Consider the following 27812-nt stretch of genomic DNA (forward strand, 5'->3'; position numbering starts at 1 on the left):
ATTACTGCATAATAAAGTTTAAATCTGACTCAATCCTGACCGGAAATGGTAGTTTGGTGGCTATGGTAACGCGTCTCCATTCTGTCAACTGAAAGTAGGCAACTAAATCTGACAGGTAAAACCCGGGTTTTAAATAAAGATGTCGAAATGATTTGTTAACTTTAGCAGCGAGATTGTTCATAGGCTCAGGTTTGATGTTTTCTTTCAGTAACCAGCATGTCTTCAGCGGTGGCGCGCACCTCGAGGACTCTATTTCCAGACATTTACAATCCACAGAAACAAAGAAAAACATCTAAGTAAGCTTCAACTTTTTAGCAGTTTTACATGCAAGAAACTTTACTTACAGCTCTTGTCCTTCAGGTTCATCCTAGAAACAAAATCTGATGGAGAAAAATCCCCAGTCTTCACTGATCATAATATTGCACAGTAAGATGCGATTCTTCCTTAAGATAGTGTGAGTGTGTGTGTGTGTGTGTGTGTGTGTGTGTGTGTGTGTGTGTGTGTGTGCGTGCGTGCGTGCGTGCGTGCGTGCGTGCGTGTGTGTGTGGTGTGTGTGTGTGTGCTTTTACGTTTCACTGTTGGTTTCTAAATAGCTATACGTTTTAGGTAAACTGATATGTAATTGCTTAAAATGACACTTTTAATGTTCGCTTACATTTTGATTTTGCTTTATCTCTTGAGATTCAGGAAGCCATTGCGACAAAACATTTGCACTAGGCTGCTGTGTGCGGGCTTTCACCGCTCGTTTGCGCAGCTGTTTGCACTGCTGCAGCGCTGGGATGAAGCTGAAGCGCATCCCCACAAACTAGAGAAACTTCAGAGCTTCCTCGCCCGCGCTGAAACTGCCGAAAGAGCCGGTAACGCATTTACTGTGTGGATACAGATGACAATTTATTTTAACGTTTTAATCTAAGATAATGTAATGGGATTACAGTAAAAACCCCATATTCACGTGTTCAAAAACAATTTCCCTTCTAGTAAACAATGCAAGTGAATAGTGGCAGACGGTATGTTATGAGGAATTTAGTGTAATGAAATTGCTTACCATGACTTATAATTTTCTTTTCACAATGATGTAATTTAAATAAAATAATATACGTTTAGTGAGTGATTTTATGACATTACATCATGTCAACAAGTAGCCCTCTGTGTTCTGTAACAAGTTTTATTTATCACTCAGGTTCTATCAGTCTCATGATGCATCTGCTCCCTTCTGTTGTAGGACAATATGTGGAGGTGTATGACAACCACCTCAGTCTGGCCAGGTTCTTCACTGAACCTGCGGATGAATGGTTGAAGATTCATTTCTTTCAACTGGCCCTGCAATCAGCTCGCAAAATAAAAATCGACTCTGGCAAAAGAGAGGCAGAAGCCAACTTGCACATTGGACAGATTTATTTAGAGAAGGGTAAGACATATGTGTATTACATCATGTGATGAGTGTTTTCATAATGGTAATAAAAATTGTCATAAAACCATTGCAAATATGCCTTTAACGGAGTGTCTATTCACACAGAGTACAAAGAGATAAAAAATTTAGGCTAAAGCTCGGTTTATACTCGTGCGTGGGACCTATGCCGTAGCCTCACGCTGTAGGCTATGTGTCGGCTTAAATTTATACTTCTGCGTTGTTGTCCACATCGATAGACCATTACCACTACGCATCATTGTCCACGCACGTGTTGCTTGTGTAACCAAGACAAGAGCTGAAGAAGAAACAGCTCGTTTGAGAAGCATTAAGCCCAATCTTTACTTCTGCATCGGACCTATACGGACTACGCATCAGTGTCCACGCACGTGTTGCTCTGCGCAGGCTACGGCATAGGTAACTGTGTAGGACCTACGCACAAGCATATACTGAACTTTAGCAGAGATAGCAGCAAGTAAACAGTCACTTTTGTTGCAACTTAAGATGTTAAATACAGAAGAACAAATAATTTACTTAGATAATTTATTCGGAAATGCATTTGAGTAAACATGACGCTATTGCGGAGTTGTTTGACCTGAGGGAGGGGTTCAAACACACCAATCACAGTGCTTGCGGTGAGCGTAGGGTCCACGTTGAGTTGACGCGTTGTTACATATTTGGAGAGGTCAGGCTCTGCGTAGGCTACTGCATAGGTCTTACACACGAGAATAAACTGAGATTAACCTGGAAGTACTGTAGTACCACGCAAAAAATAAGATCTGTGATTAACAAAGGGTTTATGATGTTTACACGTTTTGTCTATGAAGATAATCTTTACAAATCAACACCATTTGTTCGCATTTGCGATTTTTTTATGCGAACCGTGAACCCATTCCGAACTAAACTTCAAGTGTGAAAGCCATCAGAAATACTGCTATTTTCACTTAGTATAAACAGAACCTACAACTATTTAAACTTTGTGTAAATAACTTTGTGCCTTTTTTAAATACAATCTTTTTCTTTAGATTTTGGGCTTTTTGTCAGTAACTTACCAGAATTATTGTGTGTGTTCCAGGTCAGCTGGAGCTAGCACAAGAACATTATGAGGTGCTTTATCACATGACCTTGTGCCGCAAGTGGCAGGACACCAGTGGGCACTCGCATCACTCACGCTCGTGTGAAGAGCTGGGGAGGGTGTACACACTGCTGGCAGAGGGGTTGCTTCAGAAACAAGACTGTGAGCTTGCAATGAAGAAGCTCGCCAAAGCCTACGAAATGGCTAAAGAATGTATGCATTCCAACACAAGGGTAGTTTGTAACAACTATGATTTAAAATAAGTGCAGTTTTAGGTGACATGTTGTGGTGATGTGATGTGGGTGTGTCAAATGAAAACTCTGAACTGTAACTAAAGGTTAACTGTGATGAAGAAACAGTTTTACTCCGAGGAACTCATACAGTATAGGTCTATATCTATGCCATACAAATATTTATTCTATATGATACAGAGATATGAAAATGATTGAAAAGAAATTATGATTGTTGCCTTGATAATGCTTCATCTCATTAATAATATGGTACTTTATGCACTGCTGAAATATTCATATGCTAACACTTCATTTAATCATGTTCATTTTTAGCTATTTAAAAAAAATCATACGGTCTTATTTTGAACTGACACTCTATAGTCTATTTTATGATCAGATTTTATGATCAAAAACTAAAGGCAGAAGTGTCTGCAAATAACACACAGCAGTAGAAACACTAGCCACTACTAATACAGCTACTTGGCAGCCATTAGTGATACAAACCACCACCAGTGTGAACAAGGTTTTGAATCTTTTAAGCTTTATGTTTGTCTTACCTTAGAATGAGCTATTTCTATCTAATTAAACCACGGGTCTGCTTAAATGAAATGTTGTTTCCATTTTGCCATGTTTTTTCTATAGAACGCATTTTGTCACCAGCCTCCGTAGTGCTTCGAAAGGGAAGGAGTGAACCATTGGTTGCAAGTCACAACCTTAACACTAGATGCCGCTAAACAATACACAATGGTCCTTTAATTCATGATGTTTTTCTTATAGCAGGAGATTCAGGGCAAGAAGGAAAGGCGGCCTATAGACTGGGCCTCGCATATCAGAGTATAGGAGACCACACAACAGCTAAACAGGTCAGTTCAGAACACACAGACATTTTGTTTGTACAATCTGCAATTACCTAGTCTTGGACAGTTTAGATTTGTGTTGCATTCTGTGTCAGTTTTTCAGTGTGTATAAGGACATCTCCACAGCACGTGACGATATGGATAACCTGGGAAGAGCATATGGAGCCATTGCCAAATCTCTGGAGTGGCAAGTGCACACACAAAACACACATACTGTAGCTATTCATACAGTTATTCCCACAAAACCTGATATTAATCTGCAGAGACTGAAGGTCTGAAATGCCAGGGAAGAACAAATTGCATAAACTAGACTCTTGATGGCACTAAACAATAAATTAATAAAATGTGTTTGGTCATAAGCACGTCATAAAAATAGTTTATGTATTACTGTATCCTACCCTATGTTCCATTTGTAAAAAAATATATACTCTAAAACCAACTGGATTTTTCTGTTATTCCACTTTTTGAAGTTGGTTGTGAGAATGTCCAAAGTGAGCAGGGCTTTAATCTAGGCAAAAGGTGGTTACTTAGAGATAACTAAATAACAACATAGTAAGCTTTCATGATAATTCACATACCATGTAATTTACACTGCAAATAATGTTTTTAAGTTTAGTTGTTTCAATGTAATTTTTTATAAGTTAAAAAATATTCTACTTTTTTAAAGGGTATTCATTTGATTGACTTTACTTTTATTTTAAAATGTGGAAACATTGTCATTCAAATAAATAAATGAGTGTGTATGTTTAACTAGTTTAATGCCATTTAGCCAAACTATTATAGTAACAATTATGAAAATACTTGTAACAATAAAAAAGGGTTTTATAAGTATGTTTTTAGCTAATGCCATTAATAGTAGAATCTTTATTGTACAACCTAATGTTTTGATGTTTCTGCTTGGAGTCACGATTAAATCCACACATCTACTATGAATGATATACAGTAAGACGCCTTAATGTGTGTTACAGTGAGGGCAAGCAAACGGAAGCAGTTCAATATTTGGAAAAGTTTGCTGAGATTTCGATGAGCAACAAACAGGACAGAAATCTTGAGAAAGCCTACACATATCTCGGATCAATCCTCAACTCTAGAGTAAGAGAGTAAAAGCAAACAGATTGTTCTGAAGATTAAATCATAGACTCTGTTTCAAAACCTAGAGCTGTCTACAGCATTTAGGACAAATTCATTTAGCTGCCTGCTCTGAGCTTAGATTTTTAGCAGTGCTGTGAATATCATGTGACTTATCACTAACGGAAAACTGTCCAGACAGCACTGATTGGGTAATGACACACAAAAAAAGTCCCAAGCGTTGACCTGACAGCAGGTTAAAATGTTATCAATTTGCTTCCAAGTATAATTACGTAATCAGAAAACTATTGAGTAGCCAGTAGTCGGTGGGGAAATATCTTGCATATATATTGATGTAGTCATGCATTAGGATGCTGCCTTAAAAGACAGCCAATCAATGTACTGGTACTGGACAGCAAAGCAGCACATTCAGATTTTGCAACAGATCTATTGTGTAATTTACTGCATGCACTCGGCAGATTATTTCATTCAAATTCATTCATAACAGCAATTGTGTGTTTTTATGTGTACAGATGCAGTATGATGAGTCGTATGTATATTTTAAGTGTGCATATGAAATTGCATGTAATATGGCATCAGTGTCCAGACTGCAGAAAGCCCAGGTGCGTGTCGGCACCTCCTGTGCACTCAGCATGCTGCAGGAATATAGTAAACACATAGAGATCTCCAGATGGCACAGCATCCAGAAAATCATCCTGTGGAAGGAGAAAAGACAGGACAACTTTATTGAACCCATGTGTGTAACTGTTCAGCTAAAGAACTCAGGTCAAATAAACTTTTTGTAACAAGCGTACAGGTAGCAATGCTGCCATATGTAAGATAATGCAAACACTCACACTCTTTTTCTTTATAGAGAGCAAATGAAGAAATGAACACCGAACAAAGAACAAGGACTGGTCGAAAAGTCTAAATAAAGTCTTAACATATGCCCAATGGTGAATGTATCTGATTCTTTTTGATGAAAATGTAATGGATTCTAAAGAATTTTGAAGGGGAAAAGTCCTCATGAATTCTGTGTTATATTCAAAGTCTGTCTGTTTTTGTTTTGTGTGCTATATTTGATAAACTGATGCTATTAAAGGATTAGTTCACCTTAAAAATGAAAAGGATGTCATCATTTACTCCATCATTTCAAACCAGTATGACTTTCTTCCGCGGAACACAAAAGATATTTTGAAGAAAGGTGTTTACAGACCCCATTCACTTGCACTGGTTACAATAGTGAACGGGGGGCTGTGCTATAATGTTACCAACATTTTTCTAAATATCTTCTTTTGTGTTCTGCAGAAGAAAGTCATACAGGTTTGAAATGATAAGAGTAAAATGACAACAGAATTTTCATTTTGAAGATGAACTACTCCTTTAAACAGCTGATATTTATGTTAAAAGCAGACTGAAAGGCATAGTACACCCGAAAAGACAATTCTGTCATTAATTATTCAAATTAATTACTAAATCCTCAAGTTTTTCCAAACCTGTATAAATGTCTTTGTTCTGTTGAACAGAAAGATATTTGGATGAATGTTAGCAGGTGAGATTCCTGAGGCACCATTGAAACCAAAGTAGAAAAAAACTAGTGCATGTATATTATTTTCTGCTAAACACAAAAGAAAATATTTTGAACTTTAGCAAATCAAACCGTTTTAGGTTACCTTGCCATTTTTTGACTACCCCAGAAATCTCAGTTGTTAATACTTTCTAAATATATTTCTTTGTGTTCAACAGAACAAAGAAATGTATTGGAACTAAGGTGTGTTATTCTAGACAATTATACATTTTGGGGGGGCTATCCCTTTAAAGTCATTTTTCAATTATCTTTTTTACCAATTAAAAACTTAAGACACATGAGAAAGAGGTCAAAATGGATGCTAACATTATTGGTTTTCATGTGTATCATTAATGCGCTAGTGCAGAAATATCAGTTAGATGCAGAACTTGGCTGTGTCTCAGTGTGCATGCATACAGTACAAAACGCACTTAACATAACCTCACTCGATGTTAAGTTAAACTAATAGTGGCATATGCGGTCTCAAAAGGTGTGAGAATCTCAAAATAATGCTGCCGACATTTTTTGAAATCCATGACCTGAAAAAGTTACAATTGCCCCCTCGGTGGCAGTGTTTGGGGCAATTGTAACACTGAAATTGTCGAGAACTCGGGTGGTGAGACAAGGACAGAGGACCCAGGTGCAGACAGCGGGTAAGGGGTTAACATTTTAATAATAAATAATAAAACATAGACCCACGTGGGGGTAACAGAACAAAACAGGGATACAATAACATGACAGGACTAAAACTAACTACACTTAAACAAGACTTAAATTAACTTTTTACATGAACTACAAATAACTAAACTAGAGTACAAGACACAAGAACTCACCACACAAACCACAATGAACAAGCACAAGCTAGAAGACACAAGGGCATTAAATAAGGGTCCAAATCAAGAGGGGAACAGGTGAAGGGCATTAATCAATAACGAGGGTAACGAGAGGATGTGAACAAAGACGAGACCAGAGAGAGTGTATGTAAGACCATAACAATAATTCCCTCTCTCCACATTAAACATAAGGTTCTGTCATGATCCTGCCACTAAACCAAGAGAAAGATGACATGATGCGGCAGAATCATGACAGAAATAGAAGTCAAATTAACCCAATGTCAAAAGAAAGCCTACCTCTAAGTAGTCGCTTCACTGCTGTAGTATTTAATAATTTAATATTTTTTGGGGATAAACTGGAAATTTTAAATAGGAGGTTCTAATATATTTTAGCATTCGTTTGTCAAAGAATAAATCTTCATTATTTTTACAGCTTTGACATGGTTAAGAGTTTGTCTATTATAAGTTTTAGATCATTTCTCACTTTTAAACTCAGTTGGCCCAAGAAAAATGCGATAAAAAACGCAAACTTGATCTATTCCGTTGCTGACGTTTCCTGTCGACTCGACAGCGCGATTTGGGAAGTGTCCGTCTGTTTGCCTGCGCTGTTCACTCCCCTTACTGAAGGCGCCAGACAAGCCTAATCCTATTTTTCATATTTTTGAAAGAACTTGAAAAAAACCTCTTTTCAATTAAATTGTCTGAGAACAAAAAGGCCTTAAAAACATTATATGTTTGTAAAGCCTCACTCCCCGACCAACAGAGACGCTCTTAGAGACAAACGTTAGAGACTGCGGTCATTAGCCTCCTCGTTAGAGTGCACGTCTCCCTTTCGGACCGATGACGGTTTGAAGCACGCGCAGAGCAGCGAGTGGAACCGGTTACGCTAACATCAAGACTGGTCGAGGACCAACAGCGTTGTAGATGCCTATTTGTGGTTGCAATTCAAATCTGAATCTAGGAAAACGTGTAAATATATTTTGTTAATGCCAGTTTACACATTTGTGACAATTTTTCTGCAACTTCTAATTCAGAAGACCGATTTGTGAGTTTTGTCCACGAGTGCAAATCTCAACATTCAAATTCAGTTTTTTTATTTGACAAGTTTTCACATTAGGGCTGTACATTTTATTGCACAGGTGCAAACACTTACATTACAAGTTCACAAATTAAACATGCTCTCAAGTTTTGCAACTGATTTACCTTCATATTCGAGCCCTTGAAGAGTGGGCGGTCGCGCTGGTGCAAGCGATGTCTGCTGCTCAGCACAAACACAAGAATCGACACTTCATGACATGGACTTTTACGAAATCCTCCGGCGGATAAAGCCGCTTTATTTGGAAACATTGCGCATTCACCATGCTCTTGCAGTTGCGTTTCTTCTGTATATTTTGTTTATTGTTGTTCAGTTGATAATCAAGAGGAGAAAAGGAAAGCGTATATTGGAGCATTTTCCAGGACCACCCGGACACTGGCTCTTTGGACACGTGAAAGAGGTACAAACAGATCCTAATAAAGTACATCAGAAAATATGGAAGAGACAGGTCTGTCACAGATGCTGTATTTAACGAACTTGTTGTGTATATTTGGGGGGTTTAGGGACAAGACTATTTAATTCAGTGAATGGCATTTTATGGATTGCCTTCATAAAAGTTATTAAATAGTCAGCCATCGTCTGTTAAATGAATTCGACTGAATAAAGGCTTTAATTTCTGAACATATAGCGAAAAACAAACAAACCTCTCTCACGAAATATTTCCTTGAATAAAGCTTTACAAAATAAAATTCACCCCTGTTCGAGATCGTCCTCTCCGTAACCTTATGCATGAGCCATTGTCTATTCTCAGCCGCTAAACAATTACATGATTATATTGTAAGGCAATAAACAGAAAAACCTTGTATGAGATTCACATATTTCGCCAGGGATAATGCAACTAAAAAAAGGAATACAATTAGAGAGTATGAATGAAGCCTCAATTTGTTCTCGAAAAAGGTCTTGTTGTGGATAACAGTTGCTTAGTTTTTGTACATTTATAGTTTCGACAGGATGGTAAAGATTTCGACAAGATCATCAGGTGGGGTGAACAGTATCCCCTTGCTTTTCCAATGTGGTTTGGTCCCATCGTCTCGTTTTTGAACATTCATCACCCATTGTATGTGAAGACCATTCTCTCTTCAACAGGTGCGGATCTGTTTGATAGTTTCAATTACAATTTATTTTCTTATCATTTTTGAATGACCTCGTTTTATCTGTTTGACAGAACCAAAAGATGACGTCACATATGCATTTCTTGTCCCTTGGATAGGTAAGAAAACAAGAAACGTAAAACATTCTTTTTTATGTTTTATGTCTGACAGTTTTTCAAAAGGGACAGTTGTAACTGAAAGGAAAAAATTACCGCTTTTATAAACAACCCATTCGACAATAATTGGACCAATGTTAAACCAAGAAATCAGCTAATTTTATTTGATAATTAGATTTAGGAGGCTAAATACACTTGTGCTTTATTGTACCCAGACCAGTTTTGAATTTAAATCGCACACAAATTTAACATTTCCATCAAAAAGTAGTGATCACACAACACAAGGGCATAGCATGGCCTAACTTCAAAAGATGCCAATATTTGAACACTGAGAAAACGACACACATCACCAGATGGTTATATATGATTTCACTTTACAGTTATGACTCCAGCTAACTGGTAAAATCTGTCTCCTCAGGAGAGGGTTTACTTGTGTCTGCTGAACAGAAATGGTTTCGGCATAGAAGACTCCTCACACCTGGTTTCCATTATGATGTTTTGAAGCCTTACGTGACACTTATTGCTGATTCCACAAAAGTTATGCTTGTAAGTTAAAGGGGAAAATATTAACTCACCTCTACATCCTTCAAAAACTGTATGATGTTGTTTCGTGCAAAAAACTAAATGGATATATGAAGAGTTTATTTCCTAAAAGAGATGACTTTAAAAAAGAGATGACTATAAAATTCTAGCAGCCCCCCTCCGGCAAGGCAAACAGTACAAAACAGTATGCAAACAGTGGCGAGGAACCCAAAACTCCATTGGAGGAGAAAAAAACTCAAAGGCTGCAGCCTCTGCACAAGCTCGACAGTGCTTGCACAACAAGGCAAATCATGTTTTTATTGCGTTGTTAATAAGCTGTATTTTTTCAGTTATTATGATAAATCAATCAACAAACCTTAAATCAAAACTTCAGCGGCTATTAGATTATTAGATGGTAAGTAACGAAGTACAAATACTTCGTTACTGTACTTAAGTAGATTTTTTTGGTATCTGTACTGTACCTCACTATTTATTTTTCTGACAACTTTTTACTTTCACTTCTTACATTTTTTACCAAATATCTGTACTTTCTACTTCTTACATTTTCAAACCAGACTCGTTACTTTAATCTATATGATTTTTTGTCATGCGCGCCGTTTTTAAACAAGAAGCCTGTTGGTTTATCGTTTCCCTGCTTATAACGCGCCACAGTCATACGCTACGCTAGTCAGTACTTACGCTAACATGCACAAAGCAAGTCAACCGAAAGCAATGGATGAGACAGATGGAGTTAGAAGTGTTGACGTGGTCGAGGTTAGAGTCATTCCTAATCACCCATGGCCATATATTCGGGAGATGTTTGAAATTGTCGGCGTCAAAAATGCTTCATGGCGAATGCGGTGTGAATTGTGCCAAAACCACGAAGTGCTGGCTTTCAAGAATTCACCATCGAATTTGAAAAAGCACATAGGCCTACAGGTAAATTACAAGTTTTACAGTTATCTAATTCTTGTCATAATCAAATTCAATGTTTTCCGTAATTATAGTCTATTTTCTATGTTTGCTAAGTCTGTAATGTTGTCATGAATTCATATTTTGCTAGCGTGTTAGTTAGATGTTGTTCATTGTTCACACTTCGCATCTTTTTTGACAAGAAAAAGAGCACACACATACACTTACGGGCAAACACACACAATAACTTAATGTAGTGTTGCTTGCCTGTTATCTGTTGTTAAGTTTTTCCCTCCAATTTTTGTAAAAGGGATGTTGCTAGTGATGTCCATGCTGTTGGCACACACTTTAATATTCAGTCTTTAGCACAAATTGTTTAAGCCAGTGAATAGGAATATCTAGAATATTGACAATTTGAGCAGTAATGATTTATAATATTTTCAGTATTAATCTGTCTTCTGGTAAACTAGGTGAAGTGTGAATTATAATTATACTTTCACTCTTGTTTGCATTTCAATAAAATTAATAATGTAACTCACTTTTGTTTGCCTGTTTTCTCTATAGCAGTTGTTCATGGATACAGGCTTACAAGATTTGAAATGCAAGTTCATTTGTATTAATGTATTATAGGATGTGAGGTTCAGTTATCAGCGTGACACTAAAGCAGGTAGTAGTAATGGCTACTTTTTACTTAAGTATATTTTAGAGCACATACTTTTTTACTTTTACTTGAGTAAAACATTTAGTCAGTACTTCAACTTTTTACCAGAGTATTTTTAAACATGAGTATCTGTACTTCTACTTAAGTAAGATATGTGTGTACTTTTGCCATCTCTGATAATTAATGATAATTTTAAATCTAACTTTTTTTTATTTTGCCTTGTTGTGCAAGCACTGTCGAGCTTGTGCAGAGGCTGCAGCTTTTGCCAGAGGGGAACTGGAATCTCCTGGTTAGGCCTGGTTTCCCTCCAAGGTTTTTAATCTCCTCCAATGGAGTTTTGGGTTCCTCGCCACCGTTTGCCTGGCTGGGGGGGCTGCTAGAATTTTATAGTCTTATTTAATTAACACTGCATATAGGAATTTATAGTGTGTCTGATATTTGACCTGTGTTTTGATTTACATAACCTTTTATGTTTTGCTTATAGTCAATGTTTTCTTGTACAGCTGCTTTGTAACAATGAAAATTGTAAAAAGCGCTATATAAATAAAGCTGACTTGACTTGACTTAAATCAAAACAAACCAACTGCAGTTTGATATTAATAGGGAATGCACAATAAAGAAACATGATTTTTGCGAAAATCTATCTCTTTTTGGAACTCTTCATATTTTAAATGGATCTTTTTTTTATTATTTTCCTCACAATAAGAAGATGTAGTGAAACGTGGTGTGTCAGTTGAATGCAATAGAATATTTAGAGCTTCAGTCTTTTTAGGAGCTTGTTGATATTTGTAATTGTGGCTGTATGCAAAAGAGTTTAAAGAATGGAATTCGGTGGATACTATTTATCTATAAATGGAAGAGAACACTAAGTCTTTTATTCTTTTTTTCTCTTTCAGGATAAGTGGGAGGTTTATGCTAACTCGGAAGAGACATTTGAATTGTTTCAACATGTTAGTCTCATGACACTTGACAGCTTAATGAAATGTGCCTTCAGTTGTAACAGTAACTGTCAGACAGAGAGGTGAGTTAGTACATGGGGCCGGTTGCATAAACATAGCCATGGTTTTAAGCCAGCGTCTAAGAATTAGTCTGACTAACTAAAGTCAGTGAAGAAAGAGTTGCATAAAGTAAGCTCATGGTTGTCTTTAGTAACCCAGCTTTTCTCTGCTGAAAATATTTGCATATTAGAGGAATACAATGCTGCCAAATCAACTTAAATGAACAAATTTAGGGATTCAATAGTGAAAAATAGAAACAAGGCTTGGAATACAGTAATTAAGAAACATTAATAGTGTAAATCGTTCAGTTTACAAACCATCAAAGTACACAAAAAAAATCTCCATAATTTTCATAAAAGATTTCCAGTGTTTTTTTATTGGTCTTTTAAATCTCTTCCTCTTCTTATTGTCCATTTATTAAAATAAGTGCTACTGTATAGCACAATACAAAGTCAGGCCATTTTTTAAATCTAGAGCAGTTGACAGTTTGTTGGTTTCCATAACAACATCGATCATTATGAAAAGTTGCCAGGGGTAAATCACTCTTACTTTTTGTCATAAATTAGACCTATCCAAGAATTTATGCAACTGACTTAAAAAGTAAACACAAGTCATAGCTAAAGAAATTAGACGACTAAATTGTAAAACAATTTTTAAATAGTATTATGCAACCGGACCATGTTTATCTGCATTAGCATCTATTGTCTCCTTTATGTCATACTAATGTCATTGCAGTGGAACCAACCCTTACATCCAGGCAGTCTATGAGCTCTGTCACCTGGTGAACCTCAGGTTTCGGGTCTTTCCGTACCACATCAACGCTATATTTCATCTCAGTCCACATGGATACAGATTCAGGAAGGCATGCAATATAGCACACAGGCATACAGGTATCCCTTCTTTGACAACCATATCTTGCATGTTCATATCCAGTTTTCCTGTCATTATAATATCCTAATATTTTTAGAGGAGGTTATCAGGAAGAGGAAGGAAGTCTTGAAGATTGAAAGAGAAAAGTGCATCGAAAAAAACAAAAGATATTTGGACTTTTTGGACATTCTTCTCTCTGCTCGAGTATGACACTTCCATGCACTACATATTCTTTACATGTAGTTATGAATTTCGTGTACATGACTTTTAAAAATAAATATTGCATTATATCACAGTGGTAACTGAAGGTTAATATAATGTGCGTGTCTCACAGGATGAGAATCAGCAAGGTTTGTCAGATGAGGACATCAGGGCTGAGGTGGACACATTTATGTTTGAAGGCCATGACACCACAGCCAGCGGGATATCTTGGATCTTGTACAGTCTTGCTTGTAATCCGAAGCACCAGCAGAAATGCAGGGAGGAGATCCTGCAAGCCCTGGAGGGAAAAGACACCATGGAGTGGTATTTTTATTACTAATATCATGGGAAGGCTTAGATAGTTGAGTGTGTCAAGTCTGGCATAATTTGTTAATGTGACCAAAAAGCGTGCAGTTGTATATCAGTTCAGTCTGCTTCAATGGCCAAGTGGGCTGTGTTTGACATGTTGCGAAATGTGGCGTTTCAGGTAATCTAAGTTTGTGTCCCAGCTTGTGATCTTTCCTGATTGTTGTTCCCTTCCCCCTATCTCTCTATCTATCTCTCTCATAATATCTTTACTATACCATCTAATGGAACTATAAAGGGAAATATTGGCTATTTTGAAAAATCTGGAAACCCACCTTGTTATGTGTTTAATACAGTATGTCTATCATGATATCTTTTTGGTAAATTAGTTTAGTGTGATAATATCAAATCTTAACGAAAACAAGTTTTACATTTTAGACCCCATTCAATGGGATAAAAAGTAACAATAAAATAATTTTTGTTTAAAAATCTTGCCACAACGAATATTACTGACCAACAAGCACTAGGATTTTCACACTAAGAGCAAAAATGTCAAGGGACAACACAATCTGACAGAAAATCTTTCAGTATGATTAGCTTCTCCCCCAGAAATGTTAGGTCTAGGGTGGGGTTAGGGAAGGGGCTTCAGTATTGCTCTTTTCTAATAATCGTATGTTTTTGTACAGTTCACATCGGACAAAATAGAACCTCGCACTTTCATACAAATTCATGTGAGATTAGGGATAGAGGGATCATTTTTGAAACCCAACTAAATGTTATGATGACCCTACTGCTAAATGATTTGAAATAGTGGTAATGTCATATTTTTTTATTCTATTTCAGGGAGGACCTCAGTAAAATTCCATACACCACGATGTGTATTAAAGAATCCCTGCGCTTTTACCCTCCAGTGCCAGGAATGTCCCGAAAGTTGACTAAACCCATGACTTTCTTTGATGGACGGACTGTACCTGCAGGTAAGGCTTTAACCTCTGCTGCCTCCACCAGAAAAACTAAATGTACCGCTAATTTAATGCTAATTTAAATGAGCATGTCAAAACATTTAATTAAATTACAAATATTATATTAACAATATTAGTTACATTTAAATAATAATAATTAATTAAAAAATTGAGAATTATTATCTGCTTCTACACTTTTATTTCAACATTTTACAAACTATAAGTAAAATGTCAAACTTCTTGTTAACTATCAGTTATTGGAATATTAGTGGACTGTCTCTCTAATGTTTGTTAATACTTTACTTTGATAGTCCCCCAAAATAAATTCTCTCGCCTACAAGAAACATTGCATCTCAACTCTTTATATTTGTCATGATTCTGCTGCATCATCTCATGTTTCTGTTAGTATAGTGGCAGGATCATGACAGAACCTCACGTTTAATGTGGAGAGAGGCAATTATTGTTGTAATTGCCTTCCATACGCTCTCTCCGGGTCTCGTCTCTGTTCCCATCCTCTCGCTATTGATTAATGCCCTACACCTGTTTCCCTCTTGATTTGCTCCCTTACTTAATGAGTGCATGTCTTGTTAGTATAGTTATTTGTAGTTCATGTCAAGAGTTTATTTAAGTCTTGTTTAAGTGTAGTTAGTTTTAGTTTTAGTCCTGTTCTGTCATGTTATTATATTCTCGTGTTTTGTTCTTTTACCCCCCTCGTGGGTTTTGTTTTGTCTTTATTTATTAAATATCTGTTAACCCCTCACCTGCTGTCTGCGCCTGGGTCCTCTGTCCGTATCTCACCACTCGATCGTGACAATATTATCAATATAACCTGACCTTAACCTGACAGTCTACTAAACTCTCCTGCAGGGACGTGCACAGGAATTTTGAGGGGCAGTTGCTCTGACCTGAGAAAAGGGCAACCCCCCCCTAAAAGAAAACCTCACAGGCTATATGAAGGACTGAGAATAACAGGATCTTTATTCATATATATATATAAAGGAGTAAAACACTGAAATACAGCACTCAATCACCTTAACTAGTACTAATAATAACACAGAAAAACATAACTCCCTGAAATATCTCTCCCTCTCCTGAATCCACCTCTTTTCAGTGGGCATCTTGGCTTCAAACAATACCCAAAATAGTGAAAGGATTTAGGCATTTAACCATTTAGAATAAAATAATTAATGTGATGCATAGCTTCCATCATTAATTCTTCTTGCTCAAACGAAATGTGAGAAACTAACTATCAGCAGAGACGTAGCTTAGTTTGCCTAATGCCTACCTACCAAAAAAATTGTAGCCTAGGCTGCTTGTCTGCAAGCTATCGGTCTTATCATTTAGGCTAAACGTGGCAAACTCAGCCTGGATTTTTGAAGATTTTGAATTTATTTCATAAAACTTGATGATGATGATCGTTCGTTTTTTTATACATCACAAACTCACCTTTTCTGACAACGTTATGGTGGCTATTTCCATAACACAAAAAAGGTGGACACTTTGCAGCATTTAGTGAGGCAAGAATAATTGCATAGGACTCTGGTGTACTCGCAACTACAATACAATTTTGTGCATCATATCGATGGTCTCATGATACAGTGATTCTGAAACAGTCTACTCGTTTTTTTTAATTGTCTGGCAATGAATATTTGACCTAAGCTTAAGGGACGATGTACCTGCAGCTCGTCGATTACTTTTGTTTTTCTGTGCTGGCATGTCGCAGGTCCCTTGACTACAAACGTCCACTTCACAGCGACATCCATGAAAAGTGTCTCTACTGTTTTTTCTATATAAAGTTGTGCTCTTTTGTCCATTCCGGACTAAATGATGTCTGACGTTTCAACAAGTTACCGTTATGATGTGACGAAGCCAGCATGTGGACTCCACTTTCACGTCGTGGAGGCGTTTACGTTATTAACCAATGATATATCAGATATTTATTTGACACCTCTTTCAGCCAATCATTTGTTTGACCGGAGATCTTACGGCGTCAGACGCTATGCTGCTGCGTCCCATAAATGTTCTAAAGCGGGTTTTGTTTAGGCCGATTCAGGACAACTCCAAAAACGAGTACAAATGAGTGTCTGGTTTGAGACTGCCCCGGACGCCGGACAGGGGGCTTAAAATCCTGACTGTCCGGACGAAATCCAGAAGTATGGCCACCCTAGACAACGTTGAGTCGTATCACCCCATAACCGCGACAATCTCCTTGTAGTGCCGCTCATGCAGGCTCAGCTCAGGTGCTGCGCTGCACCCACGTAAACAGAGTTTACCCCGATCCCCTTCTGACTTTTACTTTAGTTGCCCGAATACGGAAGTGAATGAGGCTTTTCGCGTTTTTTTTCTCTTGACGCATGTGAAATTCTGCATCCATTGTATGATTTATTTATTTTCCACCTCGGAAGGGCAACGTGAGTCAAGAAGGGCATATGGGCAGTTGCCCGGGCAACCTGAGCAACCCCCCTGTGCACGTCCCTGCTCTCCTGAGAGTTAGTTGACATTAAGTTGCAAGGGTACTTACAGTTAATAAAATGTCTAAAGTGGACAACCAAAATAGTGTATTTTTATTAAGAAGTTAAGTGCCATTCTGCACATGATTTATAAATAAGTTTTACATGCATGTGTCATGTGATACTTTATGTCCGGCTGTTGTGATACCTGTGTAAATGCATTTAGAGTGCTGTGTCACTTTAAAAAAGCCACTGAGATTTCTAGATCCCTATTTGTACGGGATTAGGTTTACATGGGGAGATGGGGTAAAATAATTTTACCAAAGGACGTTGTAACACGGTTCAATAAAAGGAAGGAAGGAGGCAGGAACCAGCGAACGTAAAATACTTTTAATTAAACAAACAATAAACCACAACATAAAGTCCAGTCCTGGTCCTCTCTCACTGACGGTCTTGTCACTCGTCCTCCCATTCTCCTCTGTGATACGAGACCGGTGCGCGTAGAGCTGACGATCGTTATCACTCACACACTGGCCTCGAATCCCGGCTCTCGTCCCACCTACCTCAGTACATACCCTCATCGCCCCTCGGGGTGGGGGGTCTTCCAGCCTCGGCGGACTATCTCCTGGGGGTATTTACCGACAAGACGAGAAAACAGAGACGGGACCACTCTAAAAAAAATCATAGTCCGGTTCCCCGACATGCTGCCGCTCGGTCCTCAACCAGCCGGGGGACTCTCCTTCGCGGTGGACCTCACGTCCCCTGGCGGCCGGCGGTGGCTCCTCTGGTAGGAAGACAGTAGCAGGCCCCTCCCGGCTCCTCCGCCCCCTGCTCCTCCCCCTCGGGCGGTTGGGCTCAGGCTCCAGCCTCTGGCAGGCGGTGGCCGCTCTCTGCTCCCCCGTCCCCTGCTCATCCCCTCTTGGGCCGACTAGACAGGCTCTGGCAGACGGTAATCTGTAATCTATTCATTTGTGTTCATGGACACACATTTTCCACTTTGTCACCCTGCACGACTTTCAATCTAACGTATGTTAATACGTGGTTTCTTTCATATGTATAAATATACAGTAAATCAACGCAATCTGATGGGAATTCATAGCTATTTTACATGTTGGTTCATTCCATGAATTACTATTTCCTACGATCTCATTTGTATGTTTTGTAATGATTTGACGTTTGGTTAAGGGGCGTGGTTAGAGTAGCGATTTATCGTTTTTGCCAGCAAGTAAAACTTGCCTTTGCGGCTGTGATTTTAGGGTTTGGGGTAAGGTATGGTGTTGGTTAGCCACCTCCTAAAATATGTGCGACTATCAGGTTATAAACATATAAATGTACAGACACAGCGGTATGTGTATTGGAAGTTGTGCTGACTGAAACGAAAAAAGGTTTAATTTTGTGTCCATGAACACGAATAAGTAGATTTCCAAATTTTGTGCCAATGCCACAAACGGCCTTGAGACTGGGTTGACTATAATAAGTAAAGGGATAATGTAAAGTCAAGTAGCCGTTTTACAAATCCTTGTTGGATTATTATTACCTGAGATTACCTGCTGTAATCTTTCCCAAAATTGTCTGTAATTATTACTGAGATTACAGAGAAAATCCGGTAATATATTTACCGCACCTTACCGTGTGAAACTAATCCCACCTGAATAGAGTTTAGGAGTTTTTATATGAAGTAGTGGCTCTTTAGATGCTCAGGAGGTGTTGATTAATGTAAAAAAGGATCAGTCATGAGTTAAATGATGCCAGAAGCAACAATGACAGAAATATTTAGCAGAAAACAAACATCATTGACTTTTGTACCAGATATAATGACCTCTGCCACGAGGAACATCTGTTTAAACATTAACCTCGCTGTTTGCCTCTCAGTTGCTTGTTGTATGCAATATGAACTTTTATACAAGCACTAACACTATGAAGGTAAATCAGTAGCAAAACTTTGAGCGTTGAGAGCCTGCTACTGATTTGCCTTCATATAACACTGTCAATAGCATTGAATGTTATCAATGATCGCATGAACATGGACCAAATGCCCTAAAACTCTCCTCCATACTGTTTCACTCTTCCACAGGTTGTCTCGTTGGAGTCAGTATTTATGGGATTCACATGAATGCAACAGTGTGGGAGAATCCGCATGTATGATACAATCTTTACTAAACATTTGCTATTGTTTACTTTGGTACTGTTTACACTAGTTCAACTAGTGGAGCATTGTATTAGCAGTGCAAACTACATTTGTGGGTTCGATTTCAAGGGAACACATACTATTAAAAATGAATACCTTATGTTCGAATTGCAGGGGGTCTGGGGAGGTCCTTCCATGAGGTTTAAAAAAATGAAACTAGACAACTAAAAACCAGTTATTTTTGCCAAATGATCACGCTTAAATCACGCAAATTAAAATGACATTTTATCGGAAGAATCCATGCATGCCCAAGTGTGCCACATGGTGTTCAATAACGACACATACAGTACAGACTGAGATGTTCGCGCCGAGACACTGGCAGCGAGCAGATCATCTCATATTGTAAGCGTTTACCTTAAAACTCAACATCACTTTACTATATTTTTATATGCACAAATATCCACAAAGATATTTCACAAACCAGCAGATGTGACCAGCACTTAGCCACTAAAGGGACATTGGTGGTGGAAAAATATGAAAGGGAGCGGAAATATTTTATAGCTTTTGCTCACCCCAAGAGCACTGTGTTTCTTTGCAAAACCTTTGCAAAAAATGACTTTCTTACTCAGTCTTTTTTTCTTGTTTTCCAGAAAAAAAGTCTTGCTTTTAGTAAATAAATAGGAAATTTCAGTGAATTGTGCTTGAAACAAGCAAAAAAAACGGCCAATGGTGTAAGAAAAATCATCTTGAATTAAGGTTTACCTTTTTGTTAGTCTCTCAATTCAAGATTTATTTTCTTACCCCATTGCTCATAAAGAAAATGCTTCTTGATTTAAGAATGTTTAGACATTTTTACTGGAAAACAAGAAAAACTATAAAGTGTATATCTATATCTGGGAATAAGGAAAAACATGCTAGAAGTTTTTATCGAGTATCTTTCAAAATGAAAAACAGCAGAAATTATATATGGTCATTATATGTGTATATATTATATATGTATATGGTCCTATGGCCAGATAGATTTAATATGTGATATGTTGTGATATCCACAGGTATTTGACCCATTGAGATTTCTGCCGGAGAACACCGCTAAGAGGTTACCCCATGCCTTTGTTCCTTTCTCTGCTGGACCAAGGTTTGTACCTCAGCTCAGAGACTCAGAGAGGTTTTGGAACGTTTTATGAAGCCAATAGGGCTAGTTGCATTTATAGAATAAACCATTAATAAATCAATTTCTAACCTATATTTTATTCCTTTTTTAAGTTAATTTAAATGCAATGGCATGCATATATTTAATTGCATGCATATATTTATTTGTATATTCAGTGATAATTCTTACAATTTTAATCTTTACACATTTGTAGCCTTTATTATTCTGGTCGAAACACAGAACAGATGTTACAAATCCCATTTCTCACCTTATCTTAATTTTGACCAAATGTGTAGTTGCTTTTGTAGGGCAGTATTCTTTTCTGCGTTTTGATGACGATGATGACATAAAAAATAGGATTAATGTATTTTCTGCTTGAAGGACACGAGTATAGATTTGATATAAAGTGTGCTGCTTTCATATCTCATTTAAAGAGATAGTTCACCCACACATACAAATTATCTCATCATTTACTCCCAGATTGTTCCGAACCTTTCTTTGTTGTGCTGAACACACAAGATATTTAAAATAATGTCAGTAACGAAACAGATCTCATCCCCCATTCAAGGATTCAAAGTGATTATTGTCATATGCCCAGGAAACAAGTTTCCCTAAGAAATGAAATTCTTACTTTGCGGTCCGCAATGAATGCCAAGACAGCATTGACTCCCATAGTATTTCTTTCCCCTTCCAAAGCACTACAACGGCTGACACAAAATGGCAAATTACATGCAAGGGACCCATGGTGTTTGTGGATAGAAATAGCTCATTATAATGTAATAAAAACATAGTGCTTCATTATGCAAGGTCTTTATACACCTCTGAAGACATAGTTATGTATATTATTTTGCGTTTTTCACATCACCATAACAGTTCGTGATCAAGTCAGAAAACTTCAGATATTGGCACTATGAAAAGTTTTGAAAAATTTAAATATCTATTAAGAGATCTGTGAAAGAAATGAATTTGTTTCAAGATAAAATCAGTTGCATCACATCTAGATTTAAAAAAAAAAAAAAAAAGTCACTTCATTGAAAATTTGTATCTGCATTTATGTGTACACCACATTCTTAATTTTTTCTAATAATGAAAATAGACATTATTATTTTTCGCATTTTAACAATGTTATTTGTAGAGCATTGCTTTAAAAAACACACATACTGAAGAAACGTATACCGTGCAGTGCACTTCAAGTTTTGCTTTGGGTAAAAGTGTCTTACAAATGTGATATAACCATTATTCATCACTAAGAGTAAATAACTTGATGCATTGAACTAATATTTTGCCTTAAATACATTACAAGTGCATTTATTCTACAACAAGAGCTCTGTATCTTCTAATGAGAAGCATGTAACCTCAAACCGAGTGCACTGTTTTTGAATCTGAATACAGAACCTGTGGTTATATAACTGGCTTATAAATACTCTTGTGTGTTTGATTACAGAAACTGCATTGGACAGAACTTTGCCATGAATGAATTGAAAGTAGCGGTGGCTCTGACACTGAAGAGATTTCACCTCATTAAAGACCCAAATCACACCCCAAAGATGATCCCTCAAATAGTGCTCAAAGCCCTCAATGGAATTCACATCAAGATCAGACCTGTAGAAACTGACTTAGACAACTTACATACTTAGACAACAAAATACATTTAAAGACTAAGCTTTTAATCCATAAACGCAACATATTTGTTTTTCAAATGTGGGGCATTTCACCAAGAATTGTTGAGGGCTGTTGATTCGTTTACGTGAATGTGCTGTTTGCATGATGACGTTTGACATGGCTGATATAGTAAAAATGTAAAGAATAATCTCTTTTTAATAAACGTTCATTTAACACCAGCTGTCCATTGGTAGTAAACATTAAATATGCCTCAGGCAAAACATATATTTCAAGTACACGGCAAGTATATTTTATTTCATTTTAAACCAATACCTAATATGAAAAGAGACCTATTTTGAATGGCAGATGGTTAGTTAAAATACTAAGCAGTATCTACATACAGTATATGCAGATAATTCGCTCATTAAATATACCACCTTAAAGATTGTTAACTGTTAAATGAAATTAAACATATAAAAATATATACAGTTTATATATTATGCCCAGTTTCAAACAAGGCTATAGTGCCAGTGAATGAATGTTTGAGCTGTCTTAACTGAAAATAACTTGCCCTGCAAATATCATTAAATATGTCAGTAACATTGTTTTGTCTCGAGATGCACTTCAGCAATTTTTTATTTAAAAGCAATACTTTGTAGTTTTTTGACCTTAAAGCAATGTCTCTAAAAGAATTTCAGTGGAAGAAAAAAGTACTTAACTGCATCTACATGTCTTATTTGATAAGGTCTTTGTTGCTCAACAGATCTGACTAAAATAGCATGTTTTAAGTGTGTCTTTATGAAGTTGACACAACTTATTTAGTAAATAATATTTTATTCTGTAAAACAAAATTTTCTGTAAGTGTTGTTTTATCGTGTAAAAAACATTTTACCCAACCTGTTATAAAGCTACATTATTAGATTCCTTTATGCATTTAGCATTCAAATGTTAATTCCTTGAAATCCCTTCTTTCTTAATTGTCTTAAACTATTTAGTTTATTTTTATAATGAAAACTAATGAGGAACACATCCTTGATTTTGTCATCCGCAGACAATCATTTGCAGATGATTAAGGGTTGCCTGCTCTTGCTTGTTTGGGAAATCTTTTGCTGGCTTTATAATCCGTGCCACTTTCTTGTTTGTAACTTTCTTTGACTCGTATGTTTCCTTTGCCTGTTGGTATGATTGAGCGGAAGCAGTTAATAATAACTTTTGTCCTTCTGTCTGAAGAAAACGCAAAGATTTTTCTGGCTGACACTTTGCAGTTGAATCCTGATAATCCAGACAGTTTTGGAGACTGAAGTGGGGTGTTGTGTAAAAAGAGTTTGCGTGGACACTGTTCCAGCTAGACTGGAGTAGGAGTGGAAAATCAGGATTATAGCAGTATCATATAAGAGTACAGTATCAACAGAAAGGGAAATGGCTCAGAATCTGCATTCGGTTGGAACAGCCAGTCTTTGAATATATTCTGCTCTCACTCACAGTTTTAATTCTGGCACAATTGCAGATTGACAATCTCACAATACTCCCCTGCTCTTCTAAAGGAGCAGTGTACTGTATGTGAATCAACCTGCAGGATTGTTGTCCTTCTATAGCGTTTCACATGAATTTACCAAAGTCATATTCACAGAGCCCATCTATCCTGGATTCAATGGACTCAATGACAGATTTACAACTGGAAGCTATTTGATAGGTACTTGCAGTCAATTAAAGGGGTATATCTTCAGGATCTCGGCCTCATGAACAGAACATACCCTGAAGGCTCTCTGACCAGAACACACACTCTCAATCATTGCATCCTAACTGCAAGAAAGCTCCTTTTCCACGATTTAATCCCTCCAGAAAGCAAGCCATCATTCCAATCATGTGGACACAACAAATGACTGGAATTAGATGTAATAATCAATGACTGGGCAATATAACGTGCAGTAGTAAACATTCCCTATTCGATTTGAGAATGTTACTTAGATTTTTCATGTTGCTAGATTTAATGAAGGGTAAATAACGGGTTTCAATTTATAGAAATGGCACCCTCAATCACTGATGGTGGAATCTGAGTACAAACCAGTTTCACTTCATGCACACATATCATTCATTTAGTATATGCTATTAAATCTCTCTACTAATCATTACTGTTAAGTTAAATTTATGTTTTACTAAAAAACTCATTGTAAACTCCTTGAATCTTGGACACAATTTAAGGCTAAATGTGGATTATCGTTATAATACAGTTTTCTCAATTGCTTTTGCACATTTTTCTTTTAAAGTCTTTATGGACTTTATTGCACGTCTGCAAAATGTGCCAAAACATGTGATTCATGCTGCAAAAGTGTCAGTAATTTGGCCAAAGCCACCAAATACAAATCATGCCATCCAACAGAGACATCTGATGCTGTTGTATATGATCATATATCCACCTCCATTCTCAAAAAATGGTAGTGATTGTGCTGTGGGGAATCTACACATATACTGTTAAATGGTTAAATAGTTGATTGATTCAATTTGTACTGCAATTAGAGGTCATTTGCCAATTTAGCAGACATTACAAACAATGTCAATGTGTCAAAGATATTTATGGAATATACATGCGTGTACCCATTTTTCATAATTGAATGGATCGTTTTGAATGTGACGGCTTACACGATGAAAAATGATTGAGAAGTTGTGAAGCGTTTGACTGTTTAAGTGAGAATCGACTCATCAGTTTTAACCAACAAGCCATGCAATTAGTTTACATTTATGCATTTGGCAGAGACCGTTCATGTTGTTAGAAAGTACAGTAATCAAATAATAGTCAGATAACTGCTTGTTACAATGGAGATATGAATACAGAGAAAACATGCAGCACAAACTACATAAGCAGAATACCACACCGGCTACCACTCCTTGGGAAAGAAGATTTGGGGGAAAAGTTACACAAGTTAGAATTTTCCCTGCCTATGAAAAATGAGTTTGACGTTCCACACATTCACTGGAATGTCAGAGTTTGATCGTTATCAAAAGGCACAAAAAAAACAGCAGCAGTTGGATTATTACATAAATAATTTATGTGTGTGTGTGCAAGTACAGACATTCACTATTTATTATGTGATTGAACAAAACTCTTCCAAGCTAAAATTTGTGGCGTTAACTAGTGCTGATATTCTCAGTTACTTATGTTTTGTTCTCAAAGCCAGCGCCTCAAGATTGGCTGGACCACCCCACACTGTCCCAAACACATTTCTCTCAGCTGTAAGTGCCTCGTCCGATGGAAGCTCTCGTCCTGAGAGAACAACTCTTTTAACAGCTTGGATGACTGCTTCCGGCCCTTTAATGTACTGGCTGAGCCACTGCTCTGCCTGATCCAGCGTATTCCTCTCACCAGAAGAGCAATGGAGAACCTCATCGACCAGTCCAATCTGTTTTCCAAAGTCTGGATCAACCTTTTTAACCCCTGCAAGCAATTTCAAGGAATTCTGGCTCCCAACGATACGAACCAGCCTTGCAGCACCTCCCCAACCGGGTACTAAACCCATATGTTTATGGACAAACTGGATAACACCACCAGACGTCATCAACCTGATAATGAAAACAGAATAGTGACATTCCTCTATACAAGTACAATCCAGTGTAGACAGTTACACAAAATGTGGCAAAATGTTGGTGATTTCAAACCTGAAATCACAGGCAGTGGTGAGTTCTGCCCCACCACCCAACGCTTTTCCTTCAACCAGTGCCACAGAGATGAGTGGTAACCTACCTGAAAGAACAGGACTTTAGCAGTATATAGCTGATAACAAACCATACGCTACACAATACTGGGTTCACAGTAACAATTGTATCCTGATATTTTGAACAATGTAAAATATGAAAACTACAGAATGTCAACATTTAAGGTTTCATTGATCCTTCTGTATTGAACGGATAAGTCTGTCACTGAAAAATACAACAGAATTTAACAGAAATATGTTAACAAACAAAAATCTTAACATAATAGCCATAGCTCTATGATACATATCTTCATTTTTCTGTATTAGTTTGCTCCAAGATAAAAGAGATTGAAAAGATGCTTCTTCAGACAAACAAACCTTAGGAGTCTTGTAAGAGTCTTCTGCATAAACTCACACATCTTCATCCCATCCTGGAAAACAGAAGAACATAATCACATTATAATAATCACATTATAATTATTTTTCTCAACAACAAAAGTACTTGATAAAAGTATTACAAAGTCACTCACTGCCTGAAAAGGGTCAGAAAAAGAGTGTTGTATAAAAATACATTATGCCTGTTTTTCCACATAAACACAAACATTTTGTTTTACAAAGCTCATCGCTCTGAAAAGCGGGATGTGCTGTGATTGTCCAGTTAACCAGTGCGTAGTGATTTGACGTAAACTGCAAGCGTGTTACTGAAATGTACCTTTGGAACCTGAAATGAACATCAGGTTCCAAAGCCATTGTACTGACAGGTACGGCCACCTTACTTGGATTACATTTGGGCAGTCTTAGTCAAGTCATACCCCGAACTGACATACATGTGTGGGGGGTTGATACACGAGGCGTTTCGGGCAGGTCTGGGTGAGCATTCTCTTTTAGATAGAACATCTTTTGTTTTCCGACACCTTAATTTTTGCAATTTTACGTGTCGAATACATGCATGGGCAACTTATAACACACCAAAGACGCAGAAAAACACGTATTCGTGCCATGTGACCCATTAAAAGAAAGTGGGTGTTTAACAGATGAAATTCACACCTGTGGATTTGCTATTGCTCTGACGGCATTCAGATCAGATCCAGAGCAGAATGTTCCTGCAGCACCCTGTACAATGACCGCTTTCCCTTCTGACCAGGTCTCAAGGTCATGCACCCGCTCCTCCAGTTCAAGCATCATGCTACCTGCAAGAGAACAGATGCTTAACACTGTTGCATCTCAACATAAACGTGCAGATCAGCTAAACCTCAGTACCTGAGAGGGCATTCATGCGTGCTGGGTTATTGATAGTGATCACTGCGATGCCGGACTCTCGTTTCTCCAGGTCTATGGATCCTCCTGCACATGCCCGCAGTTTTTCTCTGATATCTCCAGCTGATAGACAGGTGTGGCTGCTGCGCACGGTTTTGTTCTGAAATCTCACAGTACTGCGGGACCGAATCAACCCGAACCGAATTGCGCTGCACACAGCCATAATGGTTCTGTGTAGAAAGATATGAAGATGGATTTACAGATATGCCAAACTTGCCATTTATATTCATATGCTGTAACTTAGTGTTGATCGTATTGACGCGGTTAATATAGGTATTTATTCAAGTGTTCACCTATCACGGGTGAGATGCTGTTGAGATGAATATAACTTACGGATAAGGCAAAAACTGCCTCCGTGTTAGTTCACGCAAAACTTAAGCATATTGATAAAAATAAGCATATTTCTAAAATTGGTTCGATCGTGCCTTATGCTTTAATGTTTCAAGTAGTATAATATCTTACATAGTGTTAATCGCTTTCAAAACAGTTAACTGTGCTTGACCTGCCTGTATCTTGCAGTTGGAGTAACTTTAAAAACAGTCCTGAAAGAAACAAGTGTCGCTAACTATATGAATCCGCTTTATTAAAACCTCAATGTGATTCTGAATAGGGCTGCTTTATAAGATGAATTTGATTTGAATAAATATTTAAAAGACAATGCTTATGTATAAAGAGAAGAAAAGTGTTGAATAATTCAAAAAAT

The 27812-nt window shown here is 37.4% G+C and overlaps 3 protein-coding genes across 10 annotated transcripts; 2 read left to right on the forward strand and 1 right to left on the reverse strand.

The window, feature by feature from the left end:
* Positions 1–216: 216 nt before the first annotated feature.
* On the forward strand, positions 217–5455 carry ttc29 (tetratricopeptide repeat domain 29; the record flags this gene model as incomplete). The annotated part of the gene is made up of 9 exons (XM_079469042.1): positions 217–296; positions 361–426; positions 682–857; positions 1223–1408; positions 2484–2696; positions 3491–3576; positions 3666–3754; positions 4539–4662; positions 5172–5455. 9 exons carry the CDS (start codon positions 217–219, stop codon positions 5442–5444), a joined length of 1293 nt encoding a protein of 430 aa, XP_079325168.1. The 3' UTR covers positions 5445–5455.
* Positions 5456–7802: 2347 nt separating this feature from the next.
* On the forward strand, positions 7803–23330 carry cyp4t8 (cytochrome P450, family 4, subfamily T, polypeptide 8). Its single transcript, XM_079469631.1, has 12 exons — positions 7803–8534; positions 9076–9220; positions 9300–9344; positions 9760–9887; positions 12333–12457; positions 13170–13324; positions 13402–13508; positions 13639–13829; positions 14655–14788; positions 19298–19362; positions 20404–20486; positions 21946–23330. Exons 1-12 carry the CDS (start codon positions 8334–8336, stop codon positions 22136–22138), a joined length of 1572 nt encoding a protein of 523 aa, XP_079325757.1. The 5' UTR covers positions 7803–8333; the 3' UTR covers positions 22139–23330.
* Positions 23331–24325: 995 nt separating this feature from the next.
* LOC306901813 (ethylmalonyl-CoA decarboxylase-like) lies at positions 24326–27661 on the reverse strand. 8 transcript variants are annotated; one of them, XM_079469920.1, is made up of 6 exons: positions 27443–27661; positions 27053–27279; positions 26840–26982; positions 26171–26223; positions 25758–25838; positions 24326–25661 (listed from the first exon to the last, which is right to left on the reverse strand). In XM_079469920.1, the coding sequence occupies exons 2-6, from the start codon at positions 27270–27272 to the stop codon at positions 25253–25255; spliced, it is 906 nt and encodes a 301-aa protein (XP_079326046.1). In that variant the 5' UTR covers positions 27273–27279; positions 27443–27661; the 3' UTR covers positions 24326–25252. The 8 variants fall into 8 exon arrangements, with proteins under 8 accessions (XP_079326046.1, XP_079326045.1, XP_079326048.1 ...); XM_079469919.1 differs by having other exon boundaries at positions 24367–25661; positions 27572–27653; XM_079469922.1 differs by having other exon boundaries at positions 24768–25661; positions 27403–27647.
* Positions 27662–27812: the final 151 nt, after the last annotated feature.

The sequence above is a fragment of the Barbatula barbatula genome, assembly GCF_947034865.1.
Source record: "Barbatula barbatula genome assembly, chromosome: 12".
NCBI lineage: Eukaryota > Metazoa > Chordata > Actinopteri > Cypriniformes > Nemacheilidae > Barbatula > Barbatula barbatula.

Coding starts and splice junctions, on each gene's coding strand:
- cyp4t8 (XM_079469631.1), top strand. CDS start 8,334: ATGGACTTTTACGAAATCCTCCGGCGGATAAAGCCGCTTTATTTGGAA. Junction 13,325..13,401: donor TATAGCACACAGGCATACAG/GTATCCCTTCTT, acceptor TAATATTTTTAG/AGGAGGTTATCAGGAAGAGG. Junction 14,789..19,297: donor TGGACGGACTGTACCTGCAG/GTAAGGCTTTAA, acceptor ACTCTTCCACAG/GTTGTCTCGTTGGAGTCAGT.
- LOC306901813 (XM_079469920.1), bottom strand. CDS start 27,272: ATGGCTGTGTGCAGCGCAATTCGGTTCGGGTTGATTCGGTCCCGCAGT. Junction 26,224..26,839: donor GAGCAATAGCAAATCCACAG/GTGTGAATTTCA, acceptor TCTGTTTTCCAG/GATGGGATGAAGATGTGTGA. Junction 25,839..26,170: donor ACTCTTACAAGACTCCTAAG/GTTTGTTTGTCT, acceptor TCTTTCAGGTAG/GTTACCACTCATCTCTGTGG.